General features: G+C 47.7%; 1 protein-coding gene across 1 annotated transcript in view; it reads right to left on the reverse strand.

The window, feature by feature from the left end:
• Window positions 1-7230: 7230 nt before the first annotated feature.
• The window catches only part of MTMR2 (myotubularin related protein 2), a 41394-nt gene continuing 29282 nt past the window's right edge, over window positions 7231-19342 (reverse strand). Inside the window, exons 7-14 of the mRNA XM_056858095.1 lie at window positions 18259-18408; window positions 17136-17324; window positions 15825-16010; window positions 14397-14603; window positions 13128-13220; window positions 11147-11260; window positions 9919-10095; window positions 7231-7420 (exon numbers count right to left, since the gene is read on the reverse strand). Of these exons, the coding sequence (XP_056714073.1) occupies window positions 7259-7420; window positions 9919-10095; window positions 11147-11260; window positions 13128-13220; window positions 14397-14603; window positions 15825-16010; window positions 17136-17324; window positions 18259-18408 (1278 nt within the window). The 3' untranslated portion in view covers window positions 7231-7258. The remainder of the gene's footprint in view (window positions 7421-9918; window positions 10096-11146; window positions 11261-13127; window positions 13221-14396; window positions 14604-15824; window positions 16011-17135; window positions 17325-18258; window positions 18409-19342) is intronic.

A 19342-nucleotide genomic window follows, 5' to 3' on the forward strand; every position in this document is an offset into this window, starting at 1 on the left:
AAGCTGAATAGCTGTTCGGATGTTTTTGGCTTTGGGTTTTTTCCCCTCATTTTAATCGGTATGCAGAAGAACAGGAGGCTGGCATCTTGTTTTTTTAAAAGATGGTCTGGATCGTGCTGTTTTTAATGCCAGCAGCTTGTTTTTGGCAAGCTCTCATGCGCTGGACGAGGAGATCTGGTGTTTGTGATGGTACTAAAAGATTTTATACATGCGTGCACACACACACACAGATATTATTTATTACATTAATAATGTAAAGGGTTTCCAATGATTGGAATCTGCCAATGACTCAAAATTTGCCTGTGCTCTCTCTGAGGTTTGATTGGAATCCAATAAAGGCAACTTGCTAATTGAGTAAAGTGAAATGGAAAACCTTCTCTGTCTTGGAATGCATCTTTCCAAGAACTACTTGAAATCCCCAAGAATACATCTGTCTAACAAATGTGAAAAAGGGGATTGCAAGAAGGATTTAAACCACTCTGTCAAGTATCATGTTAGCTGTTTATGGCACTGGCAAGAGATGAAACAGTTGTGGCCCCTCCACAGTTCTGTTGTTTGCTTCTCTCCTTAACCTGAAGTGACCTGTATTTTTAGGTGTGATGCTAGGATGGGAGACAAAACAGGGACCTGCCAACCTTTACACCACCGTGGTGGAGTGGTTAAGAGCGGTGGTTTGGAGTGGTGGACTCTGGCCTGGAGAACCAGGTTTGATTCTCCACTCCTCCACGTGAGTGGCAGAGGCTAATCTGGTGAACTGGTTTTGTTTCCCTACTCCTGCACATGAAGCCAGCTGGGTAACCTTGGGCTAGTCACACTCTCTCAGCCTCACCTACCTCACAGGGTGTCTGTTGTGGGGAGGGGAAGGGAAGGTGATTGTAAGCTGGTTTGATTCTTCCTTAAGTGGTGGAGAAAGTCAGCATATAAAAACCAACTCTTCTTCTCCTTCTTTATAGTCTGTGGTAGTGGGAGAGTTTAAAAGGTTATGATCGATGTTGGAATTACTCAGTTGATAGTAAGAAATGATGCAGTAATTTATTTAATTCATTTCTACCTCACGGTTCTTCCCAGTGGGGACCCAAAGCAGCTCACAACAACCTTGTGAGGTAGGGTAGGTATGACTGACCCAAGTCACCCAGTGAGCTTCCATAGCACTAGTGGATTCGAATCTGGGTCACCCAGATACTAGTCTGGTTACACCTTTCACTGGCCCTGTTCTTGTAACTTTAGTGCCAGTCTAATGCTCACATTTAGCAGGTGAAGCTTTTCTTGCCATAGAGAGGTGGTGGAGCAAAGATTGTGGTGCTGGGTTCGAGTGCCGGTCTGCTGTCCGGGGCACAAGATCCTGGCTGGAAAGCAAGCGGGCAGCCTTGCTCTCAAGGCAGGGGAGGAATACAGACAAACTAAAGGGTTTTCCCCCCCTTAAGCATAGTTAACTCTTGTTTTTATTGTTGGACTTATTTAAGCGGAGGCTGTGAAGCTTTTATAGGTAGCAAGCTGATGGATGAAATAAAAAAATCTTGATGGGAATGTAAGATCTGCCAGAAAGGCAGATAAAGGTCCCAGGTCTGATTTGCCTGTAGAATGGGCTCTCCGCTGGTAACTCACTTCCCTCCTGCTTTAGAGGTAATGTCTGAAATAAATTGAAAGCAGTGATGGAGCATAAGGCTATCCATGGCTGATAGTCAAAGTGGATACTAGTCATGATGCCTACCTATTCTCTCCAGGATCAGAGGAGCATGCCGAATATATTAGGTGCTGTGGAGCACAGGCAGGAGAATGCTGCTGCAGTCGTCTTGTATGTGGGCTTCCTGGAGGCACCTAATTGGTCACTGTGTGAACAAGACTGCTGGATTTGATGGACCTTGGTCTGATCCAGCATGGCTTTTCTTATGTTCTTGTGATGAAACAGCCTCTGTTGTCAGAGACTTCCTGGTACAGGGAATGCTTTAGAATCAAGTCTAGAGCGGCTCTCGGGTTCAAACCCCTCCTAAGCCACGAAGCCGGATATTTTAGCTTGAAGGCAATACTGCAGGCTTGTCACGTTATAGGGTTTTGTTTTTTGAGGGGCGATTCCAGATAATGGGACAACAGTAGGTCTACTGAAAGATGCCACAAACCAAGCAACTGGTGTTTGCACTGCTGATGCACCTTGGCAGGTAATAAATACCTGTGATCTGCTGCAGAAGTAGGTGTGATTGTTTGGAATTCAAGGCACCTGAATCAAGGTATCCATTGCAGGGGTGTCGGACCTATTCGTTTGGAGTCAATACCTTGTTTGGAATCAATACCTTGCTGTGTTTAAGAAGAGATGTCTTGGACACAATCTGTTTTGTCATGGGAGCTTCCTGCTATATATGTTAAACCAACTGCTTTATACATTATAAGATAAAGTAATATTTAACAGTTGCTTCCTACAAATTTGCCAGTGGTCAGTTCTCAGCCATTCAGCGTTGGGAGGGGTTCAGGATCCATGCTGAGCAAACATTCCAGCTCAACCAGAATGGGGTTCCCTGTCAGTGCAAACTGTGGATGAAGCCAACATTAAGAATTCCGGATTCTTTAAACAAAAGTGCCGTGAAGGGAATGTTAGTCGTGTGCTGCAAAGCCGCAGATCAACTGGCCAAGAGCAAGTCACTGTCCCTCTGCCTCAGTCTCTCCGTCAACTGAAGCAGAATACCTTTGGAGGGGGGGGAACAGCTAGGATCTGCAAGAAGCGGCTGGTTGCTACGCCGTACAATCATATAATTGTAGAATTGTCTTGTCTGTACCCACAGAAAGTGGCTGGCAGGTAATAGCAGTGCTAGATGCTATGTGTGTGTGTGAAGTGCCGTCAAGTCGCAACCAACTTATGGTGACCCCTTTTGGGGGTTTTCATGGCAAGAGACTAACAGAGGTGGTTTGCCAGTGCCTTCCTCTGCATCGCAACCCTGGTATTCCTTGGTGGTCTCCCATCCAAATATTAACCAGGGGTGACCCTGCTTAGCTTCTGAGATCTGACGAGATCAGGCTAGCCTGGGCCATCCAGATCAGGGAACTAGATGCTATAGCTGAACCCAAGTCATTGTGGACTTGATCTGACCTTTTGATGCGGAGGCCACTGGAAGCTTCCCCGTAAACAGGACACAATAGATCAGGGGTGTCAAACACATGGCCCCTTGAGAGCTCGTATCTGACCTGCACGCCAACCGAGGCAGCCACACACACACCCCATCTGGGCTGGTGAGTCCGCTGTGATCTCATCGGCCGAGGCAACCACCCCCCAGTCCCGAATTGGGATGGCAAGCTCACCAAGGCAGCAACTCCCCCTAAGTCCCGATCTGAGCTAGCGAACCCACTGCGGACTCGCCAGCCAAAGGAGCCACCCCCCTCCAATCTGGGCATTAAATGTTACTGTACATATGTCCCGGCCCAACCAAGTGACACTTATGTCATATCCAGCCCTCATGTAACGAGTTTGATACCCCTGCAATGTATACTTTCATTCGGGTACCCTGAATGCCCATAGGCGTCCTCGCTACAGCCCGTGGTGAGCTCTAAAGGGGAAGAGGGTGCTTGGCTCAGCTTGGGAATCTTCCCTGGTAAGCGGAAGGACCCAGTGTACCCGTGTATCTACCGATTGCATTAAATACAGATTTTGGGAGAAATTGGTGCTAGTCAACAGACCTTGTAAACATGCCGCTGTAAGTTCAGTTACTTTGATAGTCACATTAAAAAATGGCGGAATATCAATTGAAGCAAGAAAAAAGCAGGAGAGAGAAGGTTTTGGTATTCAATTTATCTCTTCTTTGAGATGATACATAGTTAATGACAGAGTTTAAAAACAGCAATATCCCCCCCAAAAGGCATCATTAAAAGCCTCACATAATAAAGGGCAACCACCACCCCCGGATTTGGTCTACAGATGCAATGAAAGCAGAACAAAGTTAACGGAACGGAAACACCCTGCAAGCAGAAAGGTAGCAGAACAGGGCTGGCTCGGACCCTTTCATCATGAAGTGCTAGGTTTTTTTTTTGCAGGAGAACATTTGAAAAAGTCTCTTGACCCCTTCCCTGCTGTCTCACTCTGCAGCAGGGGTAGATCAGGTCTAGGTAAGTGTGGCCCAAGTGGACATTTCATTCTGAACACCGCTACTTCATAGAGAAATAGTTGTGCACTTTGCTCCGAATAATGGAGACCAGATGCTGCAGCTAACAAGACTTAATTCTGTTAAACCTTTATCGAGTACTCCAAAGCCAACTTGCCAACTATGACCTCAGCCTCAATTGCAACAATCTGTGTCCATTCAAAAACTTGAGAAGGTTGTTGACCAATCAGAAAGTGCCCCAGAAAACCGGGAGCCGGTGGCGACTGATGAAGAGTGTAGAAGAATTTTGGAAAACCCAGACTCGATGCAGGAGCAGGGGCCAGTTTCCAGCCTTGCAATCCAATGACCCAAGCAAGCTGTTCATCCCCCCCCCCCCTCCAAGGAGATCAGGGCAATGTACTTGGGATTCCCTCCTAACGCAACCTGTTCCTGCAAGAGGAAGCAGGCGCAGGCAAGAGTGTGTTTGCAGGAAAGAATGTGTGCTTAATCCTTCCTGCTAAAATCTTCTCTGCAAATGCCTCCCCAGCCACCTCCGGCAGGAAGGCTGCGCCGCTCACATTTTTATCCCACCCTTCTTCCAAGGAACTCAGCATGGTTCTCCTTACTGCATTTTTAGTCTCCCAGCAGCCCTGGGACTCACTTAGAGCCAACATGGTGGTGTGATTAAGAGCGGTGGTTTGGAGCGGTGGATTCTGATCTGGAGAGCCGGGTTTGATTCCCCACTCCTCCACATGAGTGGCGGAAGCTAATCTGGTGAACCAGGTTCGTTTCCCCACTCCGGCACACGAAGCCAGCTGGGTGACCTTGGGCTAGTCACTGCTCTCTCAGCCCCACGCACCTCACAGAGTGTCTGTTGTGGATGTGCTTCGCTATGAAGGGAGACCAGCTCTGTATGGGGAAAAGTGCATTTCGTGCCCAGTGAAATTCTTCTGGGGGATGGTGCGATATCACTGCAACTGCAGTCTTCAGCGAACCATTCCCCCCCTCCCCTGATGAGTTAAGTGGTTGCCAGTCTCGTTATGTGGGGAATGGGAGAAATAAAAGAGTGTCCTTGGGAAACTGATGTGGAAATGGGTAGGTGGGGGGTTAAATCTGCCCCCAGAGTGTTTCTGGAGGGATAGGATAAGCTTAGCTCCTCTTTCAACTTGCAAAAAAAAATTCTCTCTGGCCCGTCTTACTGGTGCTGTCGTCAGCATCCAGGCAAACAGTGAGGACCTCACAATGCGCACGTCGGTCAGCATGAAATAGGTGTCCACTTATCACCGATGCCAACGGAATACATATGCTCACCCGACATACAAAACACTCGTTTTCCAAAGCCACTGCAAGTTTTCCAGGCCGAAACAGTAGCGATCAGAAGGTCAGAAAGCAAAATTACGCCACCCACTGGCTACTGCTATACGATACATCTTTAATACATTTCCTGTCCATGAAGAAAGGTCCTTGAGTTAAAACAGTTACCGTTCTCAACTTCTTCCACCATAATTATTTATTTACCCCCCCAAAAAAGTTAACCCCCCCCCCCACAAACAACCCCATTTCACGTGTCTCCAAAGGCTTTGTAGCAGCTCCGCCAAGCTGCTGCAATAGAAATCGAAGGCAAAACTGAAAGACTGCGGGTAGGGTTAGCGGCAGAATAAGAAGCCCAGATGTGGTACCGCCCCCCCCCCCCAGCTAGTGTTGACATTTATGTCATAATGATGGATGATAATTGCCAGGATGTATGTGCTGGATCCAAAAGAAAGGGGAAATGAGAAGCAATGCAGGTACCTTGCTCTTTCCCATAATAAGACGTTTTGACTCCTATTAAATCACGCATTTTGTCAGCGCCAGAACACGGCCAGCTGTAGGTGTACAGAGGCCTCCAGCTAACCAAACCCGTCCTCGTCACTATAAAACTTGCAGCGACTTTATTGACGATAGGAAAGCCTTGTATAGAGAGTGGCCCAAGAGTGAAAAGAGTCTTTTCTGCAGCGGCCAATGTGCAATGAACACATGAAGCTGCCTTATACTGAATCGGACCCTTGGTCCATCAAAGCCAGTATTGTCTACTTAGACTGGCAGTGGCTCTCCAGGGTCTCAGGTTGAGGTCTTTCACATTACCTACTTGCCTAGTCCCTTGAACTGGAGATGCCGGGGATTGAACCCGGGACCTTCTGCATGCCAAGCAGATGCTCTACCACTGAGTCATGGCCCCTCCCCTCTGTTGCTAGCCCTTGATATGGCAAGTCAGGGGTGGATCCTGGCCCTCTCCCACAAACCTGCTACCCACATGGGTCTTTGTTTCCAGAAAAATCCCTCCTCAGAAACAGAGGCGACATGCACACAACACTTAGAACTATCTTGATATGGAACATGCCCCGTGCTGATATGAAGCGGATGCCATGCTTGTTTCGTATCCAGGATGGAAGTGTTACATGCGCCACTGCTAATGGTGGCAAGGTGGGGAGAGCAAAGGCATTGCTGCTTGCTGACTCCAAAACTGACATAACCCTCTCTTAAGTACTTAACATGACAAAGTGGAGGGTCTTGATCTCTTCTCTTCGGAAACTGTTATTTCCATCAGCAATGGCTCAGAATCCAAAGGGGCTCCTTCGGTGCACTTAAGCGCTTATGTACGATCACCAAGAATATTCAACTTTTTCCTCCCTGTAGACTTTAGATCTTTGTGTTGTGTTGCTGCCCGCTTATGATTGTTTTGGGGAGCAGCTTGTTGGGGGGGGGGAGTGGGAATAGCAGTAGACCCACTGCGTACCAGCATTTCCCCACAGAGCCCTTTGTATCCGGGTACGTTTGTCTGACATCGGCATGACGGCTTGCGCCTTAGTTCAACGCCAGAATGACCTCTGAACACCTTGAGCTGAATGAACAAATGCTTCTGTTTTTGTCTCGGGAGTCAGGGCAGATTGCTTCCTTATAAAAAAATTACCTTCCTCGGGGACTCATTATAAGAGGCCTTCTTTAAAAAGAAAGAGAAAAAATCTTTCATTTCCTATAGTGCTACAATATTAATTAAAAACTCCCTAGAGGGATGTAGTGTAATAAATAAGCCGTTTTTGACTCTGAGACGCTGCCTTCCGGCTTCAGAGATTTCCATTTTAATCTTCCTCTTCTCCAAAACATAAGCTGCCTCTTACGGACGGGGCCTGGAGAGTTTCGAATCGAAGAGTCTGTCACACGACGGTCTGGACAGGAGCGACGCACTGAGCGGGAGAGCCTGCTCTCTCGGAGGACGAGGTGGACCGGTTGGTGATTTCCCGCTGCAGCTCCTCCACCTTCTTCTGGAGCTCCGTCCGCTTCGCCAGGAGTTCCTTGTAACGATTGTGCACTGGCTCCTGTAGTGAAGAAAAAAAAGAAGCACAGAGTTCTGGCTTGGAGGAGAATCTATAAGCATGGGAGGGTGGGATTCACCGCAGCCCTAATTTTCAGGACCAAAACAACGCTGCAAAGTCACAACACTGGCATGTATGTGCGCTAAGCAAAGGTTGAAGCTTCCCTCCAGCCCAAGGAAACTTTCTCCAACTTCAGCGCCCCTTCCTTTAACAGAAGAGTTACCGAAGTTGGAGGAAGGCTCCTTCGGCTGGAGGAACTCCCTTCTAGCCTATGACAGGGTCCTGTCCAGTGCTTCTGAGTCTGTGCAGAGCGCGCCAATCACACCCAGGCAGCAGCAAATTTCCATCTCTACACTACAGCACTACACTACAGCACTAGGTGCCAACTTCTAAGACGGGTGTCAAACTCATTTGTCAGAAGGGCCGAATATGACATAAATGTCACTTGGTCGGGCTGGGCCATGTGTACCATAAAAATTAATGCCAGGTACCGGAGATTAGGTGTGATATGCAGAGGGGTAGTAGGCATGGAGAAATCAGCATTGGTAATGAGACAGGAATCCCAGATCTCTATTCAGCCTTGAGCTTCATTGTTAGTTGTAATTCAGCAGTGTCTCTTTCTAATCTCCCTTTGAAATCTCTTTGTAAGAGAACTGCTGCTCTTAAATCAGCAACTGAATGTTCTGGAAGGTTAAAATGTTCCCCCACTTGTTTCTACAACCCTCTGCATATCACACCTAATCCAGTCACACTTGCTAATGTCAATTACTTGCTTTTGACATTCACATTGCCATTGTGTGTCTAACTCGCTCTTTCCTGCTTAAGGATAGATGGACTCACATTCTAGCTGTATCTGAAGAAGTGAGCTGTGTGGCTCACAAAAGCTCACACCCTGCCAGAAATTGTGTTATTCTTTAAGGTGCTATTGGACTCTTGCTCTTCTCTACTGCTAGTGACAAACACGGCTACTCATTGTGATCTATCTACATTGGGAGGCAGTAAGCCTCTGAAGACAAGAGCCACTGGAATAGACAATAATGCTAGGAAAAGACAATAATGCTAGGAAAAGGCAGCAGGAAAAGAGGAAGACCCAACAAGAGATGGATTGACTCTATGAAGGAAGCCACAGCCCTCAATTTGCAAGATCTGAGCAAGGCTGTTAAGGATAGGACACTGTGGCGATCTTTAATTCATAGGGTCACCATGAGTTGGAAGATTTGACAGCACTTAATACACACACAAAAACCTCTGAAACGCAGTGCTTGGAGGCAACATCAAGGGAGACCTCGGCCTCTGTGCCCTGTTGTTGGCCCTCCGCAGCAACTGGTTGGCCACTGTGTAGAAGAGGCTGCTGAACCAGATGGGCCACTGGTCTCACCCAGCGGGGCTTTTCTTACGTTGTTATGAGTGAAAGCATGAGCCTGCCCTACTGAACCACACCCTGGGTCCATCAAGGTCAGTCTTGTCTTCTCTGATGGGCAGCAGCAATCCAGGTTTTCAGGCAGAAGTCTTTCACCTCACCTCCTACCTCATCCTTTTAACTGGAGATGCCAGGGATTGAACCTGGGACCTTCATTGTCAAAGAAGACATGTTACTATGGAACCCTGGTCCCATCCCATGCAGGCTTGGGCCTATACAAACCCAGCCTCAGTCTACAAAATTAGCCGCTGATATGAAATCTTAGGAGTTTATCTGTTGACCCCCATTTTATCAGGACAGTCCTGCAAACCAGAAAACAACCCTCAAAGCATTGTGTTCTGCATTCTTCATACATGGTCTTGGAACAAACACATGAAACAAGACACTTGGAAATTTCCAAAGCTGGAGCTACACTAGGAAAAGGAAGAGGAGGAGTAGGAAGAAGAAGAGGAGTAGGAAGTGGAAGAGGAGGAGGAAAAATAGTTGGTTTTATATGCCAACTTTATCTTTCAAGGAGAATTGTTTAAGGAGAACCCAAATCCTTCCCTTCCTCTCCCCATAACAGAGGAGGTAGGTGAGGCTGAGAGAGTTGAGAGAACTATGACTGGCCCAAGGTCACCCATCTGGCTTCATGTGTAGGAGTGGGGAAACCAACCTGGTTCACCAGATAAGAGTCCGCCGCTAATGTGGAGGAGTGGGGAATCACATGAACACGTGGAGCTGCCTTATACTGAATCAGACCCTTGGTCCATCAACGTCAGTATTGTCTACTCAGACCAGCAGTGGCTCTCCTGGGTCTCAGGCTGAGGTCTTTCACATCACCAACTTTCCTAGTGCCTTTAACTGGAGATGCTGGGGACTGAACCTGGGACCTTCTGCATGCCAAGCCGATGCTCTACCACTGAGCCACGGTCCCTCAAACCCAGTTCTCCAGATTAGAGTCCACTGCTCTTAACCACTAAACTGCTGCTTGTAATTTGGATATCACGAAACATATCAGAAGGGGACGTGGGGGGGGGGGGCGGCAAGCGGAGGGCTCTGATTTTCACCTGACCCCTTGCCGTGTGCTTAATCTTCTCACCTGTGGCTTCATCCGTGGATTCCACCGGATGTAGTAGCCCACCCAAAGCTCTAGGTGGCGCATGCTGGCCACAGGATACAAGACGTGGTTGGTGTAGCTGGCATACAGAGGGTTGGTGAAGTCTTCGAGATGGCTGTTGATATAGGACCACAGCGACACCGTCTTGTTTGGCAGGCCCTGCAAAGAACACGAATGCTTTAGTTGGCATGCGGGGCAGCGTTAAACCACCAGAGCAGCACAGTTCTGTGGAACTCAAAACCATAGCCACATTCCAAGAAAACTGAGGGAACATCTATGTAGAAGAAGCAGGGGGGGAAGGCAACTTTCTAATGATTCATTATAGTTAAGCTCTGCTTTTCGGACCAATCTCTCAAAGCGGCTCACATCAATCGCAGCAGGCTTACAAACCGAGGCCCGATTTAAACGTGAGACTGGCGGAGGAAGAGTTCCCCTGTGCGACCTCACCTGGGTCTAGTGTTTATGAGAGCTGTCCCACAATCCAGGCAAAACAGCTAAACAGACTTTGCACGTGAGATCGTGCGCTGGTGTGCAAATCAAGCACATGCAGCTGTTTCGCGCAGATAGCAGGCAGTCCGGTTTAGCAGGCAGTCCGGTTTAACTGAAACACTGTTCAAGAGCTGACATCATATTTAAATTGCATAACGTTTAAATCAAGCCCCAAAATAAATGAGGAAAGGAGGGGAAAAGGAGGAGATTTTTTTTCTTTTCTTTTTTTTTACATTTAACAAAGGATCTCAAAAGGATACACTTTTAACAAACCCCAGGAATCAAACCCGGTTCTCCAGATTAGATTCCACCGCTCCCAACCACTACACCATGCTGGCTCTCAAGGATGTGGTGCATAGCAACAGTACCATGCTACCAGGTCACAGCAGGCTCCGAGTGCATGTGCGATAATACCCAAAGCACCGAGGAAGCCTTCCAAAACTAGTAGTGGAAGCCAGTGAATTCTGATACAACCTCACTCCATTCTTCCCAAGGGCCGAACTGCAACTTCAGCACCAAATTCCACTCTCGGTAGCTAGAGTCTCGGGCAGAAACGGCTGTTATTGATCAGCCCTTTGGCAGAACAGGCTCCGATTCATGTTGATCAGCCCCTAAGTGCTTTGGCTACTGTGCAAAGGAGATTTCTCAGTCCTATACCGGCTTGGTCAAACTAGCAACCGAGCAAGGGGTGGGTGGGGTTGGGGGAAGCCGAGTATTTTACCTCTTTCACCCTCTGCTGCTCGCTATTACACAGGAATGTCCCAAACAAACAGCTGTAGAGGTGGTCCAGGACGGTGATCAGAAAGCACTCGCTGAATTCAAATGCTGTGGGAAACTTCAAAAGACAAGCGGCAGGCAATGTGTTTATTTTTGCTGGAACCTCGCAAGACATGGAAACAGAGCCTTACAAGGAGTTTATACTTAAAAGGGGGGTGAGAAGGTGGAGAGAAGAAAGAATACAGGGTCCTCCCCCCCTATTTTGACTCCCAGCGAATAATTTGTTTGCATTACTGTCTGGCAACGGTCTTCTGGTCAGAACTGTATAACGGCTCTCTCTCCGTTGGCAAGACATGAGACTGTTTTACATATTCAGCCAGGAATGCTGACTGAGAGCCAAAGGCCAGAAGGGGATGACTGCCGCATACACCCTACATGAAGTGTGCAAAAAGCGTATAGGGAGGGGGGGAAGGTCTAACTGGATCAGACCAAAAGTTCCAGAGTCTGGAGTCCCGTTTTCAACAGCAATCGGCCCAATGCCTGGGGCCGTACACAATCTAGGGTTGCCAGGTGCCTCTTTGCCACTGGCGGGAGGTTTTTTGAGTGAAGCCTGAGGAGGGCGGGGTTTGGGGAGGGGCTTCAATGCCATAGAGTCCAATTGCCAAAGCAGCCATTTTATCCAGGGGAACTGATCTCTATCAGCAGGAGATCTCTAGCTAGTACCTGGAGGTTGGCAACCCTAACACAATCGCATCCTGAGTTGGACCAGCCTAAGCTCATTGAAAACACAGGTGTAGACTGGAGTAACTGTGTGCTGTGAAAAACCTACAAAGCAGGGGAATGAAGGATGCTGGCTGACCCTGCTGCTTGTCCCCAGCATCTGATACACTGTCTCTGTACGAGGAGGGTCATCCAGATAACAGCCAAGAGACCTATCTTGGCTGTATAGCAGCCAAGAGACCTATATGTCATAAAAGTGTCTAATCCTTTCCTTGAAGCTGTGGACGCTGGGCTAGACATCTGGGGGCAATGAGTTCCATACATTAACTATGCATGTAAACTTTGCATCCAAGTTTTTTCCCCCAACATCTGCACCAAGGTAATTCAGATGCCATGCCAAGAAAAGACAACATTCTGCAGCTTGAATAAATTATGCTTATTTACACATGCACACATGTTTTCCACAATTCATTGCTTCCCTGGGCTGCAGACAGGGACAAGGAGCTAAATAGATTCCTATCGGAGACCTAACTACCTATATTCCCGTTCAGCTCCTGTCTAGTTTCTGAGATTTTACCAGACGTTACCAGTACAGATTCTGCTATTTCACAGGCTGATCACAGAAGCCATGCCTTCCAGCATCTTACAGATGGAGACAGGGACATGCTTGTTACAGTGCTATTTTTATGCCAAGGATCATGAATTAATTACAAATCGGTGAGAGTCACCAAGTTTTATTTATTTATTTTTCAAATTTGTAGTCCGTCCTCCCCAGCAGGCCTGCTCAGGGCAGATAACATCATTTAAAACCTAACAACCATCATCATCCTAATCATAATAATGCCAACAATAAAATTAAGCCTTAAAACCAGTAATCAAAGATGGCACATAAATCCCACTCGAGTTTGGCTTGGACCTGGACTGTAGCCTTGATGATAACACATGTGGGGTCGCCCATTGTGCTTGACTCAGACCTAGGCCATGGTGGCAATGATAACCGTTGTGGGGTTGCCCAACAGGCTTGGCTGAGAGCTGGGCCACGGTGACACTGCCAATGGGTAAAGACCTACCCACGGGGTAAGCCTACCTCTATTGCCATTGTCCCCCAGCTCCAACCTGAGCAGAGCCTGCCTCGATGCCAGAACTGTAAGGGCTCAGCTTGTTCCAGAGCTGTTTTAACATCCCAAGCCACCTTGGGTCAAGACCCTGCCTCCCTCTGCTCAAATATCTGGTTGATGGTTTCTCACGCAAGCCTAGAAATCTACCTGTCTTGTCATTTGCCAGACACTGTCGATAAACTGGAGAAAAACAGGAGAGCGGTCTGCGTCCGCATGGTTCTTGTCTCCGTGACCCAATCTCTGAAACAGAGCAAGACACGGGGTAAGAAAACAAACAAACAAACAAACATATAACCCATCTATACAGTCAGATAGACAGAAGGATCAACATGGCTTAAGGTTGGCAAACCACCAGGGTCCCATGCTCACAACCAAACTTAAGGCATTCTAAAAACACAGCCAGATGGGAGAAAGGAGTGCTAAAACAGAGGAGCACAGCAGGGAACTGATCCGGATGTCCACACACCCTAAGTGTTGATAACAGTACAGTGGGCGTGAAGGGAGAGGCCTCACTGGTGGCATGACCTTTCACGGGCCAGAGCCCACTTCGTCTGCTGCATGAAGGGGACCCCTTCAGTAGGTAGGTATACATACTGTGAACAGAGAGAAAAGAAAGGGGACAGGAGTGCAAAAAGCTTGGGGAAACACATGAACACATGAAGCTGCCTTATACTGAATCAGACCCTTGGTCCATCAAAGTCAGTATTGTCTACTCAGACCGGCAGCAGCTCTCCAGGGTCTCAGGTAGAAGTCTTTCACATCACCTATAGGCCTAGTCCCTTTAACTGGAGATGCAGGGGACTGAACCTGGGACCTTCTGCATGCCAAGCAGATGCTCTACCACTGAGCCACAGTGAGCAGTACAAAAACGATGACCCGTTCTGCTCTTTTCCACAGCTGGTTGACATCAACATGTTAAATTTCTAATCTTCTTGTAAACCATTTTGAATATACTTTTAAAAAATATAATAGGAGTTGAAAAATCTAGATACCTAGGTTTTCCTAGGCCCTTTTTGCCTCTTAAGAGTAATTTAAAATAAGGCCTTGGAGATCTCTTCAAGTATTTGAAGGGCTGTCACTTAGAGAAGGGCAGGGAGCTGTTCCTGTTGACAGCAGAGGATAGGACTCGCAATAAAGGGTTTAAATTGTGGGTGGAAAGGTACTGGTTAGATATTAGGGGGAATTTTTTTTCAGTAAGAGTTGTTCAGCAGTGGAATGGGCTACCTAGGGAGGCGGTGAGCTCCCCCTCCTTCGCTTGCAGTCTTTAAGCAGAGGCCGGACAAGCACTTGTCAGGGATGCTGTAGGCTGATCCTGCATTGAGCAGGGGGTTGGACTAGATGGCCTGGATGGACCCTTCCAACTCTATGATTCTATGATCTCCTGTTTCGGGCTCTCTTCAGAAGTCATCCACTCACCAGCTGGAACCTGTGCCCGAAACTCAGCCATTCCTTTTCCACCAGGACTTCGAAACCTCGTATCGTCCGGTAGTAGCCATCTAACATGAGCATAGCCAGGGAGGTGAGCTGAGCAGTTCGATCCCAGCCGTCGCTGCAGTGTACCACCACTGAGGTCTTCCCTGATTCCACCTTGTCGGCGATCCGAAGAGCACCCGCAAGAATGAGCTGTGTGAGAAGGGGGGGCATATGCGATTTTAACCTTCATCACCAATGGGGAACTGCTTGACGCAAGACCTCACCTGGAGTACTGTTTAGTTTGGGGCATTGCAATTTAAGGATGTAGACAAGCTGGAATGTGTCTAAAGGAGGGCAACAAAGATGGTGAGGGGTCTGGAGACCAAGTCCTATGAGAAATGGTTGAAGAAGCTGGGTATGTTTAGCCTGAAAAGGAGAAGACTGAGAGGGGATATGATCACCATCTTCAAGTACTTGAATGGCTGTCATATAGAGGAGGGTGCCGAGTTGTTTTCTGTTGCCTCAGAAGGTCAGACCAGAACCAGCGGGTTGACATTAAATCAAAAGAATTTCTGTCTAAACATTAGGAGGAATTTTCTAACAGAGCGGTTCCTCAGTGGAACAGGCTTCCTCGGGAGGTGGTGAGCTCTCCTTCCCTGGAGGATTTTAAGCAGAGGTTAGATGGTCACCTGTCAGCAATGCTGATTCTATGACCTTAGGCAGATCATGAGAAGGAGGGGATCTTGGCCATATTCTGGGCATGGAGTAGGGTGTGTGGGGGGGAGGTAGTTGTGAATTTCCTGCATTGTGCAGGGGGTTGGACTAGATGACCCTGGTGGTCCCTTCCAACTCTATGATTCTATAGCAAAAGAGGAATAAGGATGTGCTGTTGAGTTACAACCGACTCATGGAGACCCCATCTGCTGGGCAATCTAGGCAGAGGTGGTTTGCCATTCTCTGCATAGCATCCCCAGCCTTCCTTGCTTGTCTCCCATTCAAGTACTGACCTTGTCCAACCCTGCTTGTTCCCAAGCTCGGGTGAGCCCAGGTTGAGCTGGGCTATTCATATTGCCCCACAGAATATTCCTATCTGTGATTGTGACTAGAATGGAGAAAGGGAACTGTGAGGTAGGTGAGGCTGAGAGAGTTCGGAGAGAGCTGTGACTAGCCCAAGGTTGCCCAGCTGGCTTCATGTGTAGGAGTGGGGAAATCAACCCGGTTCACCAGATTAACCTCCGCAGCTCATGTGGAGGAGTGGTGGAGGTTCTCCAGATCAGACTCCACCACTCCAAACCACCGCTCTTAACCACTACACCACTGATGCACTTCCTGTTCTCTGACCAGCATCAACAGGAACTGCTGAGACCACACCTGAAAAACAACGTCCAAAAACAGCACGCATGGATACGTGAGTATACACAACCAACGTACTTTAAGATGTTCCAGCCAATGAGTGGATTCCAAATTAGACAGCCAGTGCGACTCTTCTATAGTAGGGTAGACTATCTCCTTGAGTTTCCTCAGCGATTCTCTCATCACATGGATATTGTGGATGTCCAGGAAGACCAACTCCGCATTCTGATAGGCATCTTCGCTTTCATAGCCTCCTCCTTTGGCCTGCACCAAAAAAGGCACATTAGATCATCTAGGAAACATCCCCCAAACTGCAACCTCAAAGTAACTAAGCCTCACTATCTATCTGACTTCCCATGGTTGTTAACAATCAGTATGGGAGGCCTTCTATGAACCCCATTTATAGTTAGTTGTGGGGAGAGGCAGGGTCTTTTCCGTGGTAGCCCAAATTTACGGAAGAAACTCTGCAACATGGTAAATGAACATACCCAGATTTAAAAAAAAGAAAATACAAAATCTTAATTTATAGATTACTGTTTGTGGAAGAGAGTGGGGTTTTTAAAAACAATTATTGCTTTGTTGTGCTGTTTTAATGTTGTTTGTTTATAATAATGGTGGAAAGTGCCATCAAATCCCAGCAGACTTATGGTGACCCCTCGCTGGGTTTTTAGGGCAAAAGACGAACAGAGATGGTTTGCCAGTGTCTTTCTCTGTGTGATAATCCTGGAGCTTCCTTGGCGGTCTCCCATCCAAATACTAACCAGGGCTGACATTGCTTAGCTTCCAAGATCTGACGAGATAGGGCTAGCCTAGGCCATCCAGGTCAGGGATTGTTTATCATACATTAACCATTTTGTAAACCCTCTTAAGCTTTGGAGAAAGTAGAGAATAAATACTTTGTCCCGTACAAGGGTCCCTTTTGTTTAAGATGAAAAGGATAGCTCTGTTTTGTTTACCTCACCTTGGAAAGTTTGAACAATGGAAGTCCAGGGTGGGGTCTTCTTAATCATAGCAAAGGTTATGACCAGGGGTTACAACCAATCACGGTCTCTGTAAAATGGGCACAAACACCGCTTGGTTGCTGTGCTTGTGGGCATCCTCCCTCCTCACCCTCATGAACAGAGCACAGCCGAAATCTTCCTTGGTTTGGGAAGCCTTCGGTCAAAATCGAATTTTGCAGGAGTGTGTTGAAAATTTCGCTTTCAACCTCCAGTTTTTGGGGATGAAACCAACCCAAGTCAACAGGGCATGCAACCAAAGGGCTACTTCCACCCATGGGCTTCCGTGGATCTTATCGGCCCCAAATCTAATTATAACTTCTACAAGCACCGCTGACAAACTGGTAGACAATGCCTTCTGGACTATTGTAGAAAGGCTGGAATATCCAACCTTGTTGGCTACGGCGTTCACGCTTGGCCGGGCATCGAAGATGAAGATCTTGTGAGACTGGGCGTTGGAGTCCATGATCGTCTGCAAGTACTTCTCGTCCTCCTTACTTCTCTTGCCGCTCACCCCAACCATCGGCTGGCTGCAGCGGGTGATCGTGGCTTGGCTTTCCGGGTGAATCCAGGACAAAACCTGTAATGAGAACAATAAAGATGATCAAAGCGTTCACCCAAACAGGGAATCAATCATAGAATTGGAAGATACATGCCCCATGATCCTCTTGATGCATGTGGTCGCCATGTTGTTTGAATTACCATGCTGCACAGCTCTGGTAGACACATGCTAACCACTGACTTTTCAGGGTTCATGTTCACACATACCAAGGATGTACGTGCGTTCACACATACCAAGGCTGTACAGACCTTGCTCCTGTTCACATAACATGGCAACTGTATGTATTGGGGGGACCACAGGTAGTGTGTGTTCCTGTTCATAGAATCATAGAGTTGGAAGGGACCACCAGGGTCATCAAGTCCAACCCCCTGCACAGCGCAGGAAATTCACAACTACCTCCCCACAACACCCCCAGTGACCTCTACTCCATGCCCAGAAGATTAGATTAATTATTTTAGATCAATATAAATTATTTTACTCCATTTGGCCTGTGCTTGTTAACTCATCCAATTCCCACTGGTGTACTGTTGCCAACATCCAGGTGAGGGCTGGAGTTTTCCAGAATTACAACCCATCTCCAGACAACAGAGCGGTTCTCCTGGAGAAAATGGCTGCTTTGGAGGGTGAACTCTGTGGGGTCACATTCCCACGGAGCCCACTCCCCTCTCCAAACTACAGGCCCTGCCCCCCAAATCTCCAGGAATTTCCCAACCCAGAGTTGCCAACTCTACACTGCTGCAATGAAGACTACCAGAGGTCGTGTTAAGGAAGCATCAGTACATCGTGAGACAGTTTTTCCCAGTCACACATGAAGCTGCCTTATACTGAATCAGACCCTTGGTCCATCAATGTCAGTCTTCCTGGATCCGATTCTGTTGTTTCCGTCTCTCTCTTGCCTTTATAAAGCTATCCCCAGAGCCAAGCTAAAATTCTCCTCCTCCACCGTACTTACAGGTATGCGTCCCCTGGATCGGAATGTCGCCACTCTCTTCAGTTCCTCGTCGGGAATATTGGCAGGAGCAGCTAAAAGGGCAGGATAGGTGTCGCAAAGCTCGTACCGCTCGTTCACCTTGGTCAGTCTCCAACTTTCGTTAGGAATACCCTGTAGAAGAAAAAGCAGCATAGTAGAAAATTGCCCTATGTGAATAGTCAAGGCTACCCCCTCCGCCGATGTTCATTCTAATTACCTAAATGGAAAACCACTGGCCTATATCCTAACGCTTCACCAAGCAAAGCATGAAGCCTTCCTCCAGTCTAACCAGACTTCTTCCAACTCAAATAGCTCTTCCACCAGTAGTAGTAGAAGAGCTGGTTTTTATATGCCGACTTTCTCTACCTCTTAAGGGAGACTCACACTGGAGAATCTCCTTCCCTTCCCCTCCCCACAACAGACACCTTGTGAGGTAGATGGGGCTGAGAGAATGTGACTTGCCCAAGGTCGCCCAGCTGGCTTCATATGTAGGAGTGGGGAAACCAACCCGGTTCACCAGATTAGCCTCCGCCGCTCATGTGGAGGAGCGGGGAATCAAACCCGGTTCTCCAGATCAGACTCCACCACACTAAACCACTACTCTTAACCACTACACCACGCTGGCTCTCAGAAGGCTTTGTTTGGTGGAGGAAGGATCCATGGCCTGAAGGAACCTCTTCCAGACTAAGTTAGGCTACTGCCCATTACTACTGTGTGTCTGAGAAGAAGTAGTGTTTGTTTTTATAACCCAATTTTCTGTGCCTTTAAGGAGTCTCAAACCAGCTTACAACCACCTTCCCTTTCTCTCCCCAAAAACAGACCACCTTTGAGGTAGGTGGGGCTGAGAGAGTTCAGAGAGAACTGTGACTAAACCAAGATCACCCAGCAGGCTTCATGTGGAGGAGTGGGGAAACAAACAGGCTTACGGTTGAGGCCAGCTACGGTTCCTATATATAAATGCTGGCCTCCCTAACCTCCCCACCACGATAATACCTTTTCCTATTCAATCTAGTATTATTTCACCTGCGCGCCTGTGTTTGTAATTCACACTTTAGAGGCGCCTAGG

This window comes from Euleptes europaea, chromosome 12 (assembly GCF_029931775.1).
Source record: "Euleptes europaea isolate rEulEur1 chromosome 12, rEulEur1.hap1, whole genome shotgun sequence".
Taxonomy (NCBI): Eukaryota; Metazoa; Chordata; class Lepidosauria; order Squamata; family Sphaerodactylidae; genus Euleptes; species Euleptes europaea.